General features: G+C 41.4%; 1 protein-coding gene across 1 annotated transcript in view; it reads right to left on the reverse strand.

The window, feature by feature from the left end:
• Nucleotides 1-372: 372 nt before the first annotated feature.
• slc41a1 (solute carrier family 41 member 1) overlaps nt 373-16,773 on the reverse strand; it is a 28,498-nt gene continuing 12,097 nt past the window's right edge. The window contains exons 4-11 of the mRNA XM_084349709.1: nt 12,272-12,343; nt 10,685-10,829; nt 9,271-9,417; nt 7,793-7,940; nt 7,390-7,469; nt 6,772-6,906; nt 6,387-6,535; nt 373-4,975 (exon numbers count right to left, since the gene is read on the reverse strand). Coding sequence (XP_084205835.1) covers nt 4,790-4,975; nt 6,387-6,535; nt 6,772-6,906; nt 7,390-7,469; nt 7,793-7,940; nt 9,271-9,417; nt 10,685-10,829; nt 12,272-12,343 — 1,062 coding nt within the window. The 3' untranslated portion in view covers nt 373-4,789. The remainder of the gene's footprint in view (nt 4,976-6,386; nt 6,536-6,771; nt 6,907-7,389; nt 7,470-7,792; nt 7,941-9,270; nt 9,418-10,684; nt 10,830-12,271; nt 12,344-16,773) is intronic.

Here is a 16,773-nt window from a genome sequence, read left to right on the forward strand (position 1 = left end):
TGAAACTTACTGTACATTAACTGTTGCTTTCTACAGTAGATGTCATACTGACATTGTTTGACTGATGTGGTGTTGAAGTTGTGGATGTGATGCTGGTGGATGGACTACCCTGACCCTGATCACAGTGGTCTATCTAAGATACGAATTTATGAACTTTTCACACAAGGATCAATGAAGCATCTTTTATCAAAGAACTCTAAAAGGCAGAGTAGAATGTAGACGTGTAGATGTTCTCAATTAACTTTAGCTTGAGCTTCACCCCTGCTTCTGTCCAACAACATCTGTGCTGAGAAAGGACGAGCAGACTTGTGTGCATTGATCCTGATACATCTACAGTAAAAGCAGACATGAACAGACAGCAAGACGGAGGAATGGTATGAAATAATATAATCCTTTATTTCCAGCAATTTACAAAGTCCTGCAGGGAGAAAGCCTTCCTCCAGCCTCACAGAGGGAGGGCTTTTACAAGAGGAACACACAGAGGACACAAAGATCTCAGCCCCAGTAAGACTGTACGTTTTCAGATCAGAGCTGACAGAGACGGGTGGAAGTTTGATTTTAAAAGGCTCAATCTTGACGTGGATGCTTGCAGCCTGAGGATCAGTGTGGTTCCGTGTGGGTTCAGGGGCTCGAGGGTTTGAAGCACTGAGGTCAACAAGGCAGTGGGTGGGTGAAGGGTTTTAAAGGCCGGACATTTTATACACAGGGAGAAACATCTGGAATCAAAAGGAGAAGTAACACTGTGCATTTTGTCATGTCGCACTTGTTTTTTTCTGCTTTTCTGGTGTTCGTGGGTTCAAATCTCACTTCTGTTGGTGTTTAACTTAACTCCAGACTTTTTAGATGCCCTGTACAACCGGCCTGTTGGAGATTTCCAACCTCCAACTTCCTAATTGTTGCCAATTTCAAGTGACCAAGCCCTCCTCTCCACTGCTGCATCATATAAACTCATTATTACATTACACATCATAATCAACTTACTGTACATCTTTTATTAATCCAAGCTAATTAAAGAGACGCTACTCTGTGGCGAACCTAGCTCCTGATTGGTTACTCTGAGTTGACCTTGGCTCTGATAGGTTAAGGCCATTCTATGTCGTGTAAGTATGCTTTCCCCGTGTGGAGACAGGGTGTGTGCGCATGTGTGTGAGGTGTGTAAAGACTGGTATTAGGCACTGTGCTATTCGTTAGCCTCACCGCCCTCCTATTGCGGCATGCACCAAAAAAAAGCTCTACTGGCCTTTTGCGAAAAGAAGGGGGGAAAAAAAACATAAAAGAAAGAAGAAAATAATGACATCAACATGGTGACAACGAAACGGAGCCAAAATGAAATGACAAAATAAACAACCTTATATATAGAATAAATATAGTATGTACAATTTGCTTTGTGTGCTTCTAAAAATAAATAGACAAAGCATTACTTGCCCCCTTATAGAAGTATTCACAACTTTCCATTGACACAGAGGCAGAACGCTGGCACCTGCTCAGTAAGAGAGTGGAGGATACAGACTGAAGGTGAACAGATGGAAGGATGCAAACTTTCACAACACTGTAGAAAAGAAGACAAAAGAAATGTTCACTGTGGGTAGACATATGTGGGTTTGAATCCAGAGGACACAGAGATGATACAGTTAAGAGAATCCCTGCAGTGCCCTCTGCTGTCCATGTTGCAGATTACAGTACTTTGTGCAGCGTGGAGAAGTTGCTTCATCTTTACAGTGGTTGTTTGTTTGATTAAAATCCATGACACAAAACAATAATCGTGAAGAGTTAAAAAGATTAGGGAAAGGAGAAAAGGAATAGAAAAAAAAAATCACAATTTTAACGTAATCAACACATTTAAAAAAACAATCAGTCAGACCAAAAGAAAAAAAAAAAAGTAACAATCAAAATAATCAAGTTTTGCACATTCACACTTTGTGCCCTGCACATGCATTCTGCTGGCCCCTTTGAAACAGCACAGAAGTCTGACAAGCGCCAGATAAGTCAAGCATCACATGCTAGTCTCTTCTAAGACACTGGTGCTTCTCCTCTGGGCCAACATCTGTACTCGGTACAGTCTGTCAGAATGGCTCACGACTTCCTTTACGCATTCTCCTCTTCACCTGTAAGCCCTCAGAGAGAGAGTCAGCTCAGGTCAGCTGAGTCTCAAAGTCAGGTGACGGATAGCTGTGTGTGTGAGCGTGTGTATGTGTGCGTGTGCTTATTAGTCACGTTGTGGGGACATAAATCTATTAACACACTTGTGGGGACCGCTTTCCTAATGGGGACAAAACCAAGTCCCAATAAGGTTAATCATTCAATTTAAGGATGAAGTCTTGGTTTAAGGTTAGGGTAAGGTCAGGTTTAGGTTTAGGTTAAGGCTAAGGTTAGGGTGTGACCAGGCTATGGCTATGGTTATTGTAAATCTCCAAGAAACAAATGTAAGTCTATGTAATGTCCCCAAAAGCGATGAAACCCATGTGTGCGTCCGCAATAAGGTTAACCATGTGACAACGATTTTGCCCTCTGATTTAAATTTTGACAAAATCTGACTTCAACACAAAATACAGAATCTGAAAAAAAAAACTGGGGACATCTTCCTCAGAAACTCAGTCACAACAGTGCTCCGAGTTTTGTTTCAAACTTCTATGTACTGTTATTTAAACTGCCCCGGGCATTTTGTTTTCAAGATTGTACATCATTTCATTCAATAAAGAGTTACTCACGAGGGAAAAAAAAGTTCTCTCAGCTAATGACAGCAACCTTGTTAGCTTAGAAAACTTTTGATTTCTCATGGGACATTCAATTCATTCAAAACGTGTATTTCTACTAACAGCTTCTGTCTCGCTACTGTCCACATATCATCTTCTGTGGAGCAATTTATAGCCCGACAGAGGAGGGACAAATAAAAGCAGATGGTGCGACACAGCTCATAAGCACCTCCATTTTGGATTCTCCTGGTTGGTGAGGATCACTGATCACAGTGATTCCACTGAAGTGAGGCTAAATTTTGGTGTTTTACATACTAGTGTGAGTGGGCGCTGGTTTGACTGGGCCCTCAGACAGCTGTAAGAACTGTGCTGATCTTCTGGCCAGTCTGAACTTAAAGGCTACAGAATGATAACTAGCAAAAAAATTAAAAAGGTTTGCCACAGCTTCCTGCAGCCACTGTGATCTAACTGTTGACCTAAAACTTAATTGGTCGGCCTTTCAGTGATTCAGAGCTCCAGCAGTCCAAAGTCTAAACACTTTGTGGGAATCAACACTGTCAATAAAAGATCTATAGATATCAAATATCAACACAGACAATCAGCAATCAGTACCTGTCATCTGTAAGCACATCCTGGCAAAAGCACCTTCACACACTTTCACACTCTGCACCAATGTCATTCAGTTGGACGAGCTCTGCAGGCTGTTTCCAGTGCGCTGCAGCATGTTGAGCCTCTTGTCACTTACTGTAAGCCTGACTTGGGTAACAACAACAACTAGCCTGCTCCAGTAGAGAGTTGGCAGATGGTTTCAGACAGGGGGACTGGTGCTATTCTCACTGGAACAGCTCGCTGCACATTAAGACCTCTCTGACCTCCTGGCATCCACGAAAAGAAAAAAAAAAGAAAAACAAACCCAAAAACCCCATCGTGAGCTGCAACAAACAGTGAGGTATGTTTTTTTTTTTTATGCTGCCGTTTTCCACATACTGTTTCCCACTGTTTCTGTGCGTTTGCTCAAACAAAAAAGATTCTTATTCAGGACGGTGCATAATGGCAGTTTTAAGTAGATTTGGCCCCAAAAAGGAATTAGTGTAACCTCTGAGGAATAAAACACAGGCTGCTGTGTGAATGAACACACAGTAGGCATTAATTAGATGATTCTCAGAGTTAAAGGTAAATCAATTCTGGCTGTGAATGAGGGAAGTGTTTGTTGGACTGTGATCTGACTTCAGATCTTTATATCGCTAATTCTTGAGCCCAGAATTGAAGGGCAGTGAGTGCAGGAATTACAGTCCTGCTCCTGTTCTGACTCAAATTACGCTGGTGGGAGCGACACCAAAAGGGATTTATCTTGTTATGTTTGTGGTCCAGTCCCCTGTGGTAAAAATCTCTAACCCTGTTCCCTACTGTCACAAGGCCAAAGAAGAACATAGAAGACCTAGCCCTGTGCGCTCTACTAAATCAGAGAAGAGACACATTAGATTTGCATTTCATACAATATTCATTCTGTTTATGACATAGCACTTGGTGATTAAGCATTCTAGGCTTGTTTGTATATATTTTTTGCTGTCTTTTGTTGGTTTCAAGTGTTAGAACTTGATCTTTAAAAAGAGGAGGGCTAGCGTCCCCATTGAAAATAATGAGAACTGGCCCTGCACATAGAAGAGATATCGATTCATATCAAATGCATTATTTATCAACAACGACAATCATTGTCGATAGTCTAATAAAAGCAAAAGTAGTAGGACTCAGTTGTTAAGTGAAATAGAGCAGTAGTGTGGCGATCCATCAGGAGTTTGTTTGATGGCTGAGGTGGAGATATGTTTGTTTACATTGTTTCTAAGGTGAAACACTGATACTGTCCAGATTCTGGGCTGCTGCTGGGGTGCGTCTGTGTCCTGATATCCTGAAGATCAAACTGCCCTGCAAGTGCACTATACCTTCAATCCAAGCCCTACAGGAGATTAGCCCTTTTATCGTAGACAACGTCCACTTCCAGATACAGTTCAGGCATACGGGTGATGTTCGTCACTGTCCGTGCGTGCAAGCGTACAGTATGTGACTGGTTTTTTTGCTGTGTGGGTCCGTGTATGCATTCAGTTGCCCTTGCTTGTGTCTCTGTCTCCGATGAACCAACGCATGTGGAAGCAGAGGGCGAGGAAGCCGGTCCCCAGCAGGTCACCCAGAGCTGTCAGGTAGGGGATGGAGAAGTTGTCGGGATCCATGCCTCGGCCCCACATCCAGTGGACCATCCAGTCTGCCAGGTAGAGAAGGATTATCACCTGGAGGAAGACAAAGCAGAGGCGATGATTATTTTTTTCTACTTTGCCATTCTTAAAATGCAACAGCAGGAAATCTGATTGACCGTGTCGACAGGTCAGTAACGGGATAACCTGTCACATTTTGTAAATATGTGGATGCAGTTCTTCCTGGAGTTCATAAATGCGGCTATATTTCCACATAAACTTATCATACTGGAAGAATGATTTTTGGTTCGTGGAGCTTGTTAGCAGTCCTATGGCACAGTAGGAAGCACTGAACTCACCTTTAAGAGTCAATTCAGGGAGAAGAAATTGTGACACTTTTCCACTAATACAAGACAGAGGCTACTGGGGTTGTTTAGCTTTCTGGTTTTGCCGGTTCTTTTTTAAACTGGTTTGATGTATATGAACCGACTGAACCATCAGGGCAGGTGTAGGTGGAGAGAGCAGCATGTGTTGAGAGTTTGCACAAAGTGCTGCTGTACAACTCTCAGTGACGAGGCATTGCACATTATGCAGTCTATGTCACCTGCTACAATACTTTAGTACAAAGCCTTGTTTTGATCTCCTTTGCCCTGTTAAACTTACTGCAGTTAATACAAACTCAACACTTCCTGTGTCTGTTTAAAATTAAAAGCCCTCAAGTGTTTAAGTGGACAGGAACTTATTAATACTTAACAAGGCTTTTATTGTGAAACATTTGCGGGAACTTGTGGAAAACTGATCGACTCGAGGTTCCCATACACACTTGAAATGTAGCTACAGCCATCTGTTCCACTACACTCTCATTCATGGTCTCATTGTGTTTCACCCGGGAGGTGCTGATTTAAATTTTTTTACTAGCTTCGTGGTTACTAGTGACATGAGCAGTCGACACTGTGGAGCAGCTATACCAGTGCGAGATGCTACACGGATACAAAGTGATGCATCTGAAATGCATCTACATTATTGACATTTCTAACCCCGTCTAAATAACATACCATAAGATACAGCTATCAAAATAAAGAATGCAATGAAGATAAATGATAAAAATGTTTTCACTGCATTACAGCTGAAATTCCTAATCAGGTCACAGGATGTGCTGCAGCACAGAACACGCTGTGTAATTATGAAACCCTGCTTTGTAATTAAAACATTTTTCACCCATAATTACGGACATGTAATCTTCTGTTATCTAATTATATTATAAAGTAAGTCTTAATTATGAGATCAGGTCCCCAGTGATTCTCTACCTGGTGAATTCAGTGCACTTCTGTAACAGCACACAAATGCAGTTATACATCTTCACACTGCACACATACACACACATACTGTACACACAATGCATCCGGTTATATTTTTACAGATATTCATGATTCATGCTCCTCAGCAAAGAGAGTGTTTTTTTAATGTGCGGTTGAGTGTGTGTGTTTGTGTGTGTGTGTGTGTGTACCTGTAGTAGTGCAGCAGCCAGGTAGAAGGTAATAAAGATGGGTGTTAGGGTGGTATGTCCCGCCCTCAGGGAGTTGATGGTGTAGAGGAAGACAAGGTGACCCGGGGCAACCAAGAGGAAGAGCACACGGGCCGAACGGGAGTTCACAGCTGGAAGAGAGAGAGGAACTACTTTTAAACCTGTCATATATATATATATACTGTATATATATATATATATATATATATATATATAAAAAACTATGGCTGTTCTTTTGGGACGGATGTTGGAACTAAAATGTAGGACACGGGCGGACCTCCACCAAACACAATGACAAGCCGCCATGGAAAAATCTGTTTTCATGAGATAAAACCGTGGAACGTTCCACAAACGCCCGTCAACTTACAGGAGCCGAAGAAGGAGGTGCAGGGTGTGGGGCACTTCCTGGGGGTGGGGTTGGGATCCCCCATGGGTAAACCGTTCATGTGCAGATAGGTGGAGATTCGACTGGCCTGAACTGCGACCAGGTTACCTCCGACTCCTGATACACACACACACACACATACACACAGGGTGGAAACAGAGCGAAACACAGCTCAATATTAAGGTGAATATTTTCCATATGAAATAAAAGATGAATTCGTTCTGGCATCATGGAGACAGAAGGTTTATCACCCAGTACGAGCAATATGCTGCCTCCATCTGTCAGTTTTAAAGGCTCGTCATATTTGCACATTGGTCTGTTATTAAAGCAGGCGGAGGTGGCGACATCAACGCCTTTAAATACACATTTTAATGCTCGAACAGGTTTTTCTATATTTGTTCTCCACCTCCGGGGCTGAAGCATGCATGTCACCCTCTATCTTTATCACCGCTTGTTCCTTATTTGACTGATTCAGTTATTGGCTGCTGTTATCTTCACCACCCACTTGTCTCCTTATCTTATCCTCTGCTGCTGTGGACACACACTTTCCCCAAAGAAGCCAGTAAAGTTTTTTTCTCTTAGGTTTTCATGACTCCTCACCGTTGATGACTGGGGTGAAGACGGCCATGCCAGCAAAGTTTGGGTTGGTCACAGTCTTGTCCAGGATCAAACCACCAACGCTGAAAGACAGACCAGAGGGATTTAATAAAAACATTGTTTGTCACTGCATGACCACACAGTGTCCGTCACACGATGAAGAATCTGGGACATCTGTAGGTGGTGATAAGTGGTCCGTGGATCTCAAAACGTGCTGAATTTCCTAATCAACTGAAAGATAACAATACAGTGCTCCAATGAAAAGTGATTATTTTAACTGTGATATTTCAAAGCAGGAGACTGCATGAATGAGGAGCAGCGGAATACGTTGTGAAAACCTTAAACCATAGCTACATTATGAGTATTCTGTTGTTAAATAACGCAACTTGATCCCTGTGTGCTCTACCTGCTGATGGCCATGGCGATGATGACCGGCTCCCAGCCGGAGTAGAGGAGTTCTCTGGTGGAGGGGATCCTTCTGGCTATCAGCACCCACAGGGGGCACATCGCCACAAACACCGCACACACCAGCGGATTGGCATAGTCATTGAACTCTGTGTGTGAAGAAGAGAAGGAGGAGTCACACATCAGGCACCACCAAATCTGTGGATCATTTCTTTAGCTGAGATCTCAATCACTATTTGATTGTTTTTTTTTTTTTCTTATATTCTATGTTAATAATACTAAAGTACGTGTAGAATCAGCTTTATTTATATTCTATCATCTGGATTTGATTGAACAACAGAGCTGATTCAATGAGGTTAAAGGTTAAAAGCAATAGTCTCATTTGTGTGCCGAACAAGTGTGATTCTACCAAACGTTGATTAGAAATAATTGTTGTTGTCATTTAAAGCGCCTCAGACCTCATGAAAATGCAAATCACTTCAAAGAAACAGGAAAATTATAGTTTTTGTAAGACTGCATCAAATTACATTACAGTATATGTAAGTTAAATCTATAAGCACCATGTACAACTTATTCAAGCTGGACGATAATAAAACAAAAAGTGAGTTTGACATTTAACTAAAACTGAGCTTGTGAGGACTACTGTAGATCTGGGCTGGCAGTAGTTCCTGTTGTCGGCTCTAGGAGGCAGTGTTACTGCTAAATTGGCGCAACAGGACACAACAACCACAATCACAACATTTAAGTAGACGGACCACTTATGTACACAGGACCCAGACTGTGTTTTTGTGTGACTGAGCCAAAACAACCCAAATAAGCTCAAAATAGTGTCTGACGTTGGTGTTGAAAGTGAGTTAGACTGTAAAGACTGTCAGACGAAGGAGGAGTTATGGGATTACTTCACACCGCGGTCAGGACGGGTTCATTGCTCCTGTGTGTGTCACTGTCTGTCTGTCTGTGTGTCTGTGTGTCTGTGGGGACGAGGGGTTTGTCCGTGGTGCAGACACCATCACAGAGCTAACAATAGAGCCAAACAGCTGCAGAGTTTCTTGCCCTAAAACACAGTGAGGTTGAGTGTGGGTGGCTTTCATCCTTATTTACCGTGCACAGCCAGAGTCAACACATTTCTACACACTGCACCCTTTTCTTTAATTAGAAGCTTTGAAGTTGTATCTCATGTGTAGCAACTGTGGTTTTTTTGCCATCGAGATTGGTTCTGCAGAAGCAATCTTCTCCTCATTAGAGAATGTGTTACAGTTTTCTTTTCTTTCCAGCCACAAAGGAACAATTAAATTAATAAAATTGTATTTGCAATTAGCAAACGAGTGAGCGCTGTACAGCTGAATGATATGTGAAGCTAGCCGGATGTCAAACACAGACGTGAGCACTAAGAAGCATCATTAACTGACAATTACATTAAATATTAAATGTATCTGTGACCCGTGTGTGTGTGTGTGTGTGTGTGTGTGTGTTTATTACCTAGTTCTTTGTACAGTCCTGTCGAGATGCCCGCCAGCAGGGACAGGGTGATCAGGTCTCCCAGGCTAGCAGCGATGGGCGTGGCCACGTTGTCAGGGTTGATGCCGACTTTCCTGGATGCGATGATTACGCCGATCATGACGAGGCCTGGGGGGTTTATGTCAGAGATGTCACGATGTGGAAGACATGTCGCACTATCTAATATGTGTAATCAGTGTAACCATCTGTCATCAGGGCTCTCATTGGCTGTTAACTTTAAACGAGAGGAGCAAAAACACAGAGTCCAAGATGATGACTTTCAGGGTGCAGCTGGCGAAAACCAACCTAAGGGCTGGGTTGAAAACTGTGAGAAGACCTTTTTTATGATATTTTAAAATGAATAGGTTGGTTTGGAATGGAGTTAACGGAAGACATTACACACAATAAATGCTGAAGCTACATTATGTTTGGACTGTAAATGGTATTTTTCTCATCTGATTTTCACCTGAAAGTTTGTAGGATCAGTCTTTAACCTTGCTAGCATGGCTTTAGCATGGTAATGTAATCCTGAAATATCTCAACTGGATAGCTACTGAATGGATTGGCACGCCAGTATATTTGGTACAGACATTCATGAATCCTCATGTTTTGGTGATCCCTGGACTTTTTCTCGACCCACAATGAGGTTCACCTTTGTGTTTTTAGCTGGGGAGATTTCTATAGAAATTTGGTTTAAGGACATTTATGTGTCAGGATCAGCAACAACTTTGACGATACCATGATTACAATGTCTAACAATACCGTCAGGGACAATTTTAAGTGTTTGGGATCAAATAACTGCAAAACTAATAACATTCCCATCAGCCACAGCTGTACTTTGTGTTTTGCGCTAATTAGCAAATGTCAGAATGCTAACATGCTAAACTATGATGGTGGACAATGATAAACATTACCTATCAACATCAGCTTGTTAGCTTTGTCACTATGAACATGTTAGCCTGCTGACATTAGCATTTAGCTCGAGGCTCCACTGGGTGTATAGCCTGACAGTGCAGCTAGCATAGCCATACACTCTTGTTAAAATTGTCACATTCAAAAGGAACACTGAAACTAATGACAGGATATACACAGATAACATGTGGTTGTGGCTATAACATATCTATTTTACTCCACTTAACAGTAATACAGCTATGCCATCAAGTCCTTTTGCCTGTGTAACTTGGCTAGTTGAATGCCACTACTCTAACCTAACTAGCTGTGTAACTAAACATTCATGAGTGCAGTCAGGTTCCTCAGTTAGATTAGGTGGCATTCAGCTGAAACAGTAGCTGAGAGCAGACCTTTAACACTGGCACAGAGAGTCGAATGTAACCCAGACATGATGAGTGGCTGTTTACACTGTGAATATGCCTCACATCCTGTGTGCTGGTCGTACCTAGCAGCAGGGAGGCGATGAAGGCAGTCGCCACACTGGAGGCACACAGCAGCACCGCGTGGCCCAGCCTGAAGTGTCCCTCTGGGATCCAGCCGAAGATCACAGCAGCTATGGAGGCCAGGAACCCTACCACTGTGGCCTGGACCTGAACGCACACACACACACACACACACACACACATTGGTTCACGTGGCTATCGATTGCAGTCTACTGTACATGTAAATCCAGACGTACAGCACCAGTGTAAAAGTGTTCCAGGAACTATGGACTCAAATATTACATAACCACAAGTCTTCAAATAGCAGACCATCAGGAGAGGTGACTGACTCACCGACCAGAAGAGTTCAGTTTGGGGAATAAAATATTGGTTGAATGTTTAAAATAGAAGATCTAATATATAAATATATATCAATACATGTATAGTTTGACAAGCAGGGAGGGGGAATCCTCTCACTCTGTTTGTATATATCCTTGTTTTGACACAAACTCACACCTATATCATTGTGAATGTGCAGTCAGACTGGACCATTAGTGGAAACACACTGTGCTGGTGTAGCATGTGTGTGTAGAGGCTTTCATTATGTGCTTCCCTTCAAATTGTGTATAACAATGGTGTGTAACTAAGGACATTTAGTTACAAGTACTCAACTCTAATGTTGAGGTTCTTGTACTTTAGTTGAGTTCCATTTTCTGTCACTCTATACTTCCACTCCACTGTATTTTGGAGGGAAACACTGTACTTTGCACTCACTACATTTATTTAGTTACTAGTTACTTTGCAGATTACATGCTGCATCAGAGCCAAAGTGCAATTAATTTATTTTATTGGCAATCAGATGAATCAAACACTGGTAAAAATGATCAGAAAAGTGCTGAATATCGGATCAACTGTACATACATGTAGATAAATGTTTAATTTCACCTTGCCTTTTTTTTTTTCAGAAAAATACTTTTGTTAGTTAAGCACATACAATATCTGTGTGTGTCAGTATGGGATGCCCTACACAGTGAGCATGTGTTATTTGTGTGTGCTGTAATCGTTTACTGTACACAAAGCACACAGACTGGTCCGAGGTCCGAGAGTAATTTGATTCCTGGAATGTCATGCAAATCGGAAATGGCCGTTCCTTTATCAGTTTAGGGTTCTGGAGAAATCAGGTTTCAGTTTCTGCTGAACAAAACGGTTCAATTGGTCACGTCCAACCGTAATCAGGTTTTCAAGCAGAGTCACATGAAAGGAAACATGAAAACTAGTAGCTGTGCATCTTCATATCTAAAATAAATCAATGCTAATCACACTTTGAACTGGAAATAAAAGCAAAAGAAGACTGTTCTCTCTGTGGCGTGAGTCCAAATTCAAATTAAAAAGCATAACTACTGTGTTGGAAAGAAATCTGATTACTGACTACCTGTATGTAAACTGAGTTTTAGAGCAATCTGCACGGCACATAAACTCATTACCTGTTTTCTTGCCTTAACTCAATTTCTCCCTGTAACCTGGTTTGTAAAGTGGATGTAGGTGCGGTCACTGATGCTCCATGATGCTGGAGCCCACTTCATCATCCTCCTCTACAGTGTTTCATTTACCTGGATGAGGGCCAAGTTCCCCATGATCATCTTCCACATGTCCTTGGCTGTGTCCATATGACCAATATTAGCCTGAAAGACAGACAAGAGCACACAAGGTCAACACATTATCATCTGTATGTGTGTGTGTGTGTGTGTGTGTGTGTGTGTGTGTGTGACAGTGTACAGAGCGTGTACATGCTGTTGCCTCTTGGTCCCATCAGAACAATCAGATGTCAGTTCTCTGGACAAAGACACTCTGATCCGATCTCCCCCACCCTGCGGCCGACTCCACTTATCTCATCTCCCCTCGTTCACACACACACACACACACGCACACACACACACACACGCACTGATGGTCTCAAGTGTCAAGTGGCTGTGGCTACAGTGGGCTACTGTGTGCCCAGAGCAATGATCCTGATGCCCATCCACACTGAGAGGACACAAACAGAGCGTCTCCTCTTCCTCTTTCTCTTCCAACATTTACATAATGCAGAGGGAAGGGAAACATCTGGACACATCAAAACACATACAAGTCTGGGTGTGAGAGAATCCGCCTCATGAAGGACTTTCATAAAGCACCGTGAGGAGTGATACCAACAAGACAGAGGCGAGGTGTGTAGGTTTAAATGTGTAAATATGTATTAACACACTGGCTTCACAGCTTCATGCATTATTCCAGTTAATTAAAATGTCGGTCTTATTTTCTTAGATTCATTTTTTATAAGGTATGATAACACTGTACTCACCAATTTAAGATCGGGGTCAGGCACTTTGTAAACAAGCTGGTTAGCTTGTTTAGCCCAGTAATCTAAATCCTTACCACAGAACTGCACCCAAAATGTTGCTAAAACTATGTGCACATAATAGAGTAGTTCACAGCTGCACAAAGTCATTCTGTGAACTGTGAAGGATGTTCACAAAAAGTTTATAAGTTTCCTGTTCACCTTTGTTTCATTTGACAGTATATTTGGCACGTTTGGGTGCTTGTATGACTCATGTCTGACGGTCTGACTGTGAATGTTTCTGACCAGTTTGACCTTTTTCAGTGGTGTCAGTATTTCACTTGATGAGTGCAATCTTATTCATATTGACAGGAATCATATTTTAAATAAGAAGTTACAATAAACTGGAATTATTCTTGTATTCTCTATAAATATAAATATATTCTAAAAAAAAAAAAAAAAAAGCAACACAACAGTTATACCTGCATTAGTCTAATCATTTCTTGCTACTTGCTACAGGCACTCAACCAATCAGTGTTGTTTGAGGAACTAGTGGCAGCTACAGGTGTGGTTTGGATGTCACGACCAGCGAGAGACAGTGACTGGTCTTTAAACACCACAGTGGTGGCTCCTCAAGAGGTTAGCTGCTGCTAGAACTTCAGTTATATCAGAACTGGAGAGTATATGTCATAGGAAGAAGAGCAGCGAACGGCACCAAAGGCTTTTCTCAAAGGAAAACATGTTTCACTCTTCTCTCTACTGGCTTTGGTAAGAGTTTGATTTACCAACTGGTTCTGCTGCTGGTGGCGCTCTCCTACATTTAATCTGAGTGGTTGAAGTTAGCCCGCGATAGACGGTGATGGACAGATGGTTTGTCCAATCACCTGCCAAGTATTTTTTTAAGGTGCCTGACTGTCCATGATGGTTCTGTGCCACAAACTCACATGGCTTTGCTTAAATTTGTACAATAATTTACTACATTATGTAGAAATTGGTAGAAAATTGTAGAAAGTTACATAGTTCAGAAACAATGATAGTCTATTACAACACACTGAACCATTAGAACAATCTTGAAGCTGTTATTTTAAGAAAAAAAAGGTACATAGTGTTGCTTTAAGGAAACACTTATAACAGCAAAATCAATGCACATTAACACCCTAGTCATCAGCTTAGCCTGTTTTTATACAGCTGTAAAGACACTACAACCCCAGCTGTTTAAAAAATACAAAAAAAGTACTCTGCACAGCACCAGACAGACAGAAGAAGTGAGCAAATAGCTGGGGAAGAACATCAGACATCCAGCAGATACAGAACACAGACCAAGGAAGTGAGTAAGGAAAGAGAATACTGAAGTGAAGCTAGAAACACATCTCTAAACAAGTGCTGCTGTTGCCCTGCATCTGCGACATGGTACAGCTCCTGATTATATATATATATATATATATATATATATATACATATATATATATATATAACGTTTTAGTGAATCTTTGCTAAAACTTGTGTACACTGAAATTGTGGGTACATTTGTCTTGTTTTTTTTTCATTTTTTCACATTAGTTATTCATTTTTTGTTCTTTATAATCCAAAATTACAAATGCAAGTAATAAACAAAAAAACACAATAAACACAAGAAACATGAAAAGGATCACTGACACTAAGACAGGACAAAACATAAAAGCGATTGATTAGTGAAAAAGCGCAATTCAAGCTTTTTTAAATTGCTGAGACACAATGAGAATTAACTCCATCATCATTATTATAAAAAATGATAAACCAATATAAAAATGAGGTTACTGAACTGATAAATAATGAAGAGCCATTGTGAGATGGTCCCACTAGCTCAGGGTTCATATCAGTGTTTCTCCGTGAGTGTGTGTGTGTGTGTGTGAGGCTTTTCTCTCCCTCTCAGGTTTCTCACGATCTCGCACCGTTCCTACTTGCTGAATATGTCTGGCAGCGTGACAGCACGAACTCGCAAGCCTGACTGACATGACGATTATGCGTGTAGGACCGTACGTCATTATAACTTGTGTATCAGACAGATTACAGCCACGCAAAACACACTCCCTGCCCATCTGTTCCATGTGAACCTGTGTGTGGATGACAGTGATGCTGTCGCTCAGAGGCAGCAGACTGCCACAAATACTGCTAAGACGGTTTAAGGTGGAAAGAGAAGAGAGAGCCAAACATCTGAGCGGAGCACTGTGGGAATCACTGACAACTGCACATGCAACAAAACCTATATTGTTTCTTTCAGACAGAACTTTTATCTGCACAACCTCTCAGATAAGAAGCCTTAGTTTTATATAATTGTATGCAGTTAGAGTTGAAAAGCTTTCGAGACGTTCTTTTAGAACATCAGTATGCAAAGCGATTCAGTACACAGATGAAGCTCAGAAATTCGCAGAAGCGTCGCCTGGTGTTATGTGATGATGTGTGACGATGCTGCCAAGTCTTCAGCTTTGGTTGTGTTTGTGTGTGGGTGGCTGGATTACTGGGGTTTGGATGATCAGAGATGGAGCGCAGTGAATCCTGTGAAAGAGATTCATGGGTGACATAACATCCACGAGAAGCCGAAAAACTCTCCATTTCAAACGCACCAGTTCAATAACGATCCCGTTCATTTTCGACTCGTTAACTGTGGAGAAAATCTGGTGTTTACAAGCTTGGAACACGATCATACGTGAACGGAGTGTTGAAACATCTAATACACATAAAATGAGGACAAAGTCGGCTTTTGTAGTGGTTGTAATCTCTGATTAAAGTGTGATTTTGTTGCAATTCGGAAAAAGTTGCAACCCAGGTGCTGCCAAGTCCCAGTAATCCACAAAATATCATGATCCAAATACGTACAATCAATTAGGCTCAATAACACGAGAAGAGATGAGACAGAAGTGATAAAACAGCCGCTTAGCCAGATGAGTTATGGTGAGAAAGTAGAAAGCAGAGCCTCATTTCAGTGTAATACTTTAAGACAGAGAGGTTAAAAAGACAAAATGGAAAAAATCAAAAAGGAAACATGGTCATGTGAATTTGAAAACTCCAACAGCCAGCCAGTAGGAGGGATTACATTATTTTTTTCAGTAATAAGCGCATTAGGAAACTTACAGTGGTCTTAATCTGCTCATAATTAGCGGCGGCGTGGAAAGAAACGTGGTCCCCGCTGGGGCCAGCCAGCAGAGAGCTAACAGTAATGTCTCAGGACAGGCACCAGACTCTGGCCTACTTTGTCATGATGAACGTAAGAATCCTTTCATATCTAACTGAAAACTACGCAGATTGAAAAATGGGACCAATGTAAAATAAATTAATATAAGAGAATGAGAGAAAAGTCGTTCTATCTGCTAATAAGCCTCAAAATCTAATTTCCTTCAAACACAAGTTATTTCAAACAGTCTGATGTAATTTGTGTAATGTGTGTTGTATGTTACAGAAGAGATGTTGTCATCACTTTGAAAAGAGCCACACAATATCAGATGTAATATTGTAGCCACATATCAACAACCATTGACAAATTGTTGAATCGGTTTTGAAGCGCTGATGAAACATTGTTGAATCGACTTTCCACTCTGACACTGATTCACCATTACATCTGTACTCTGATTTAATATTGAAACTGAATGGAAAGTTAACAGTTGTGTCTCCTTAAATAGTCAACTTTTCAGAAACTACTGTCACTACCTGTTCTGTTTCATCTACAGCCAGGATTTGGAGACAATTGTGAAAAACAAGTTAGAATTATACATTTGAGCTTCATGTATGTCTATCAGGTGCACCTTAAAGGAACATAGT

Source organism: Pagrus pagrus (genome assembly GCF_965226575.1).
Source record: "Pagrus pagrus genome assembly, chromosome: 3".
NCBI lineage: Eukaryota > Metazoa > Chordata > Actinopteri > Spariformes > Sparidae > Pagrus > Pagrus pagrus.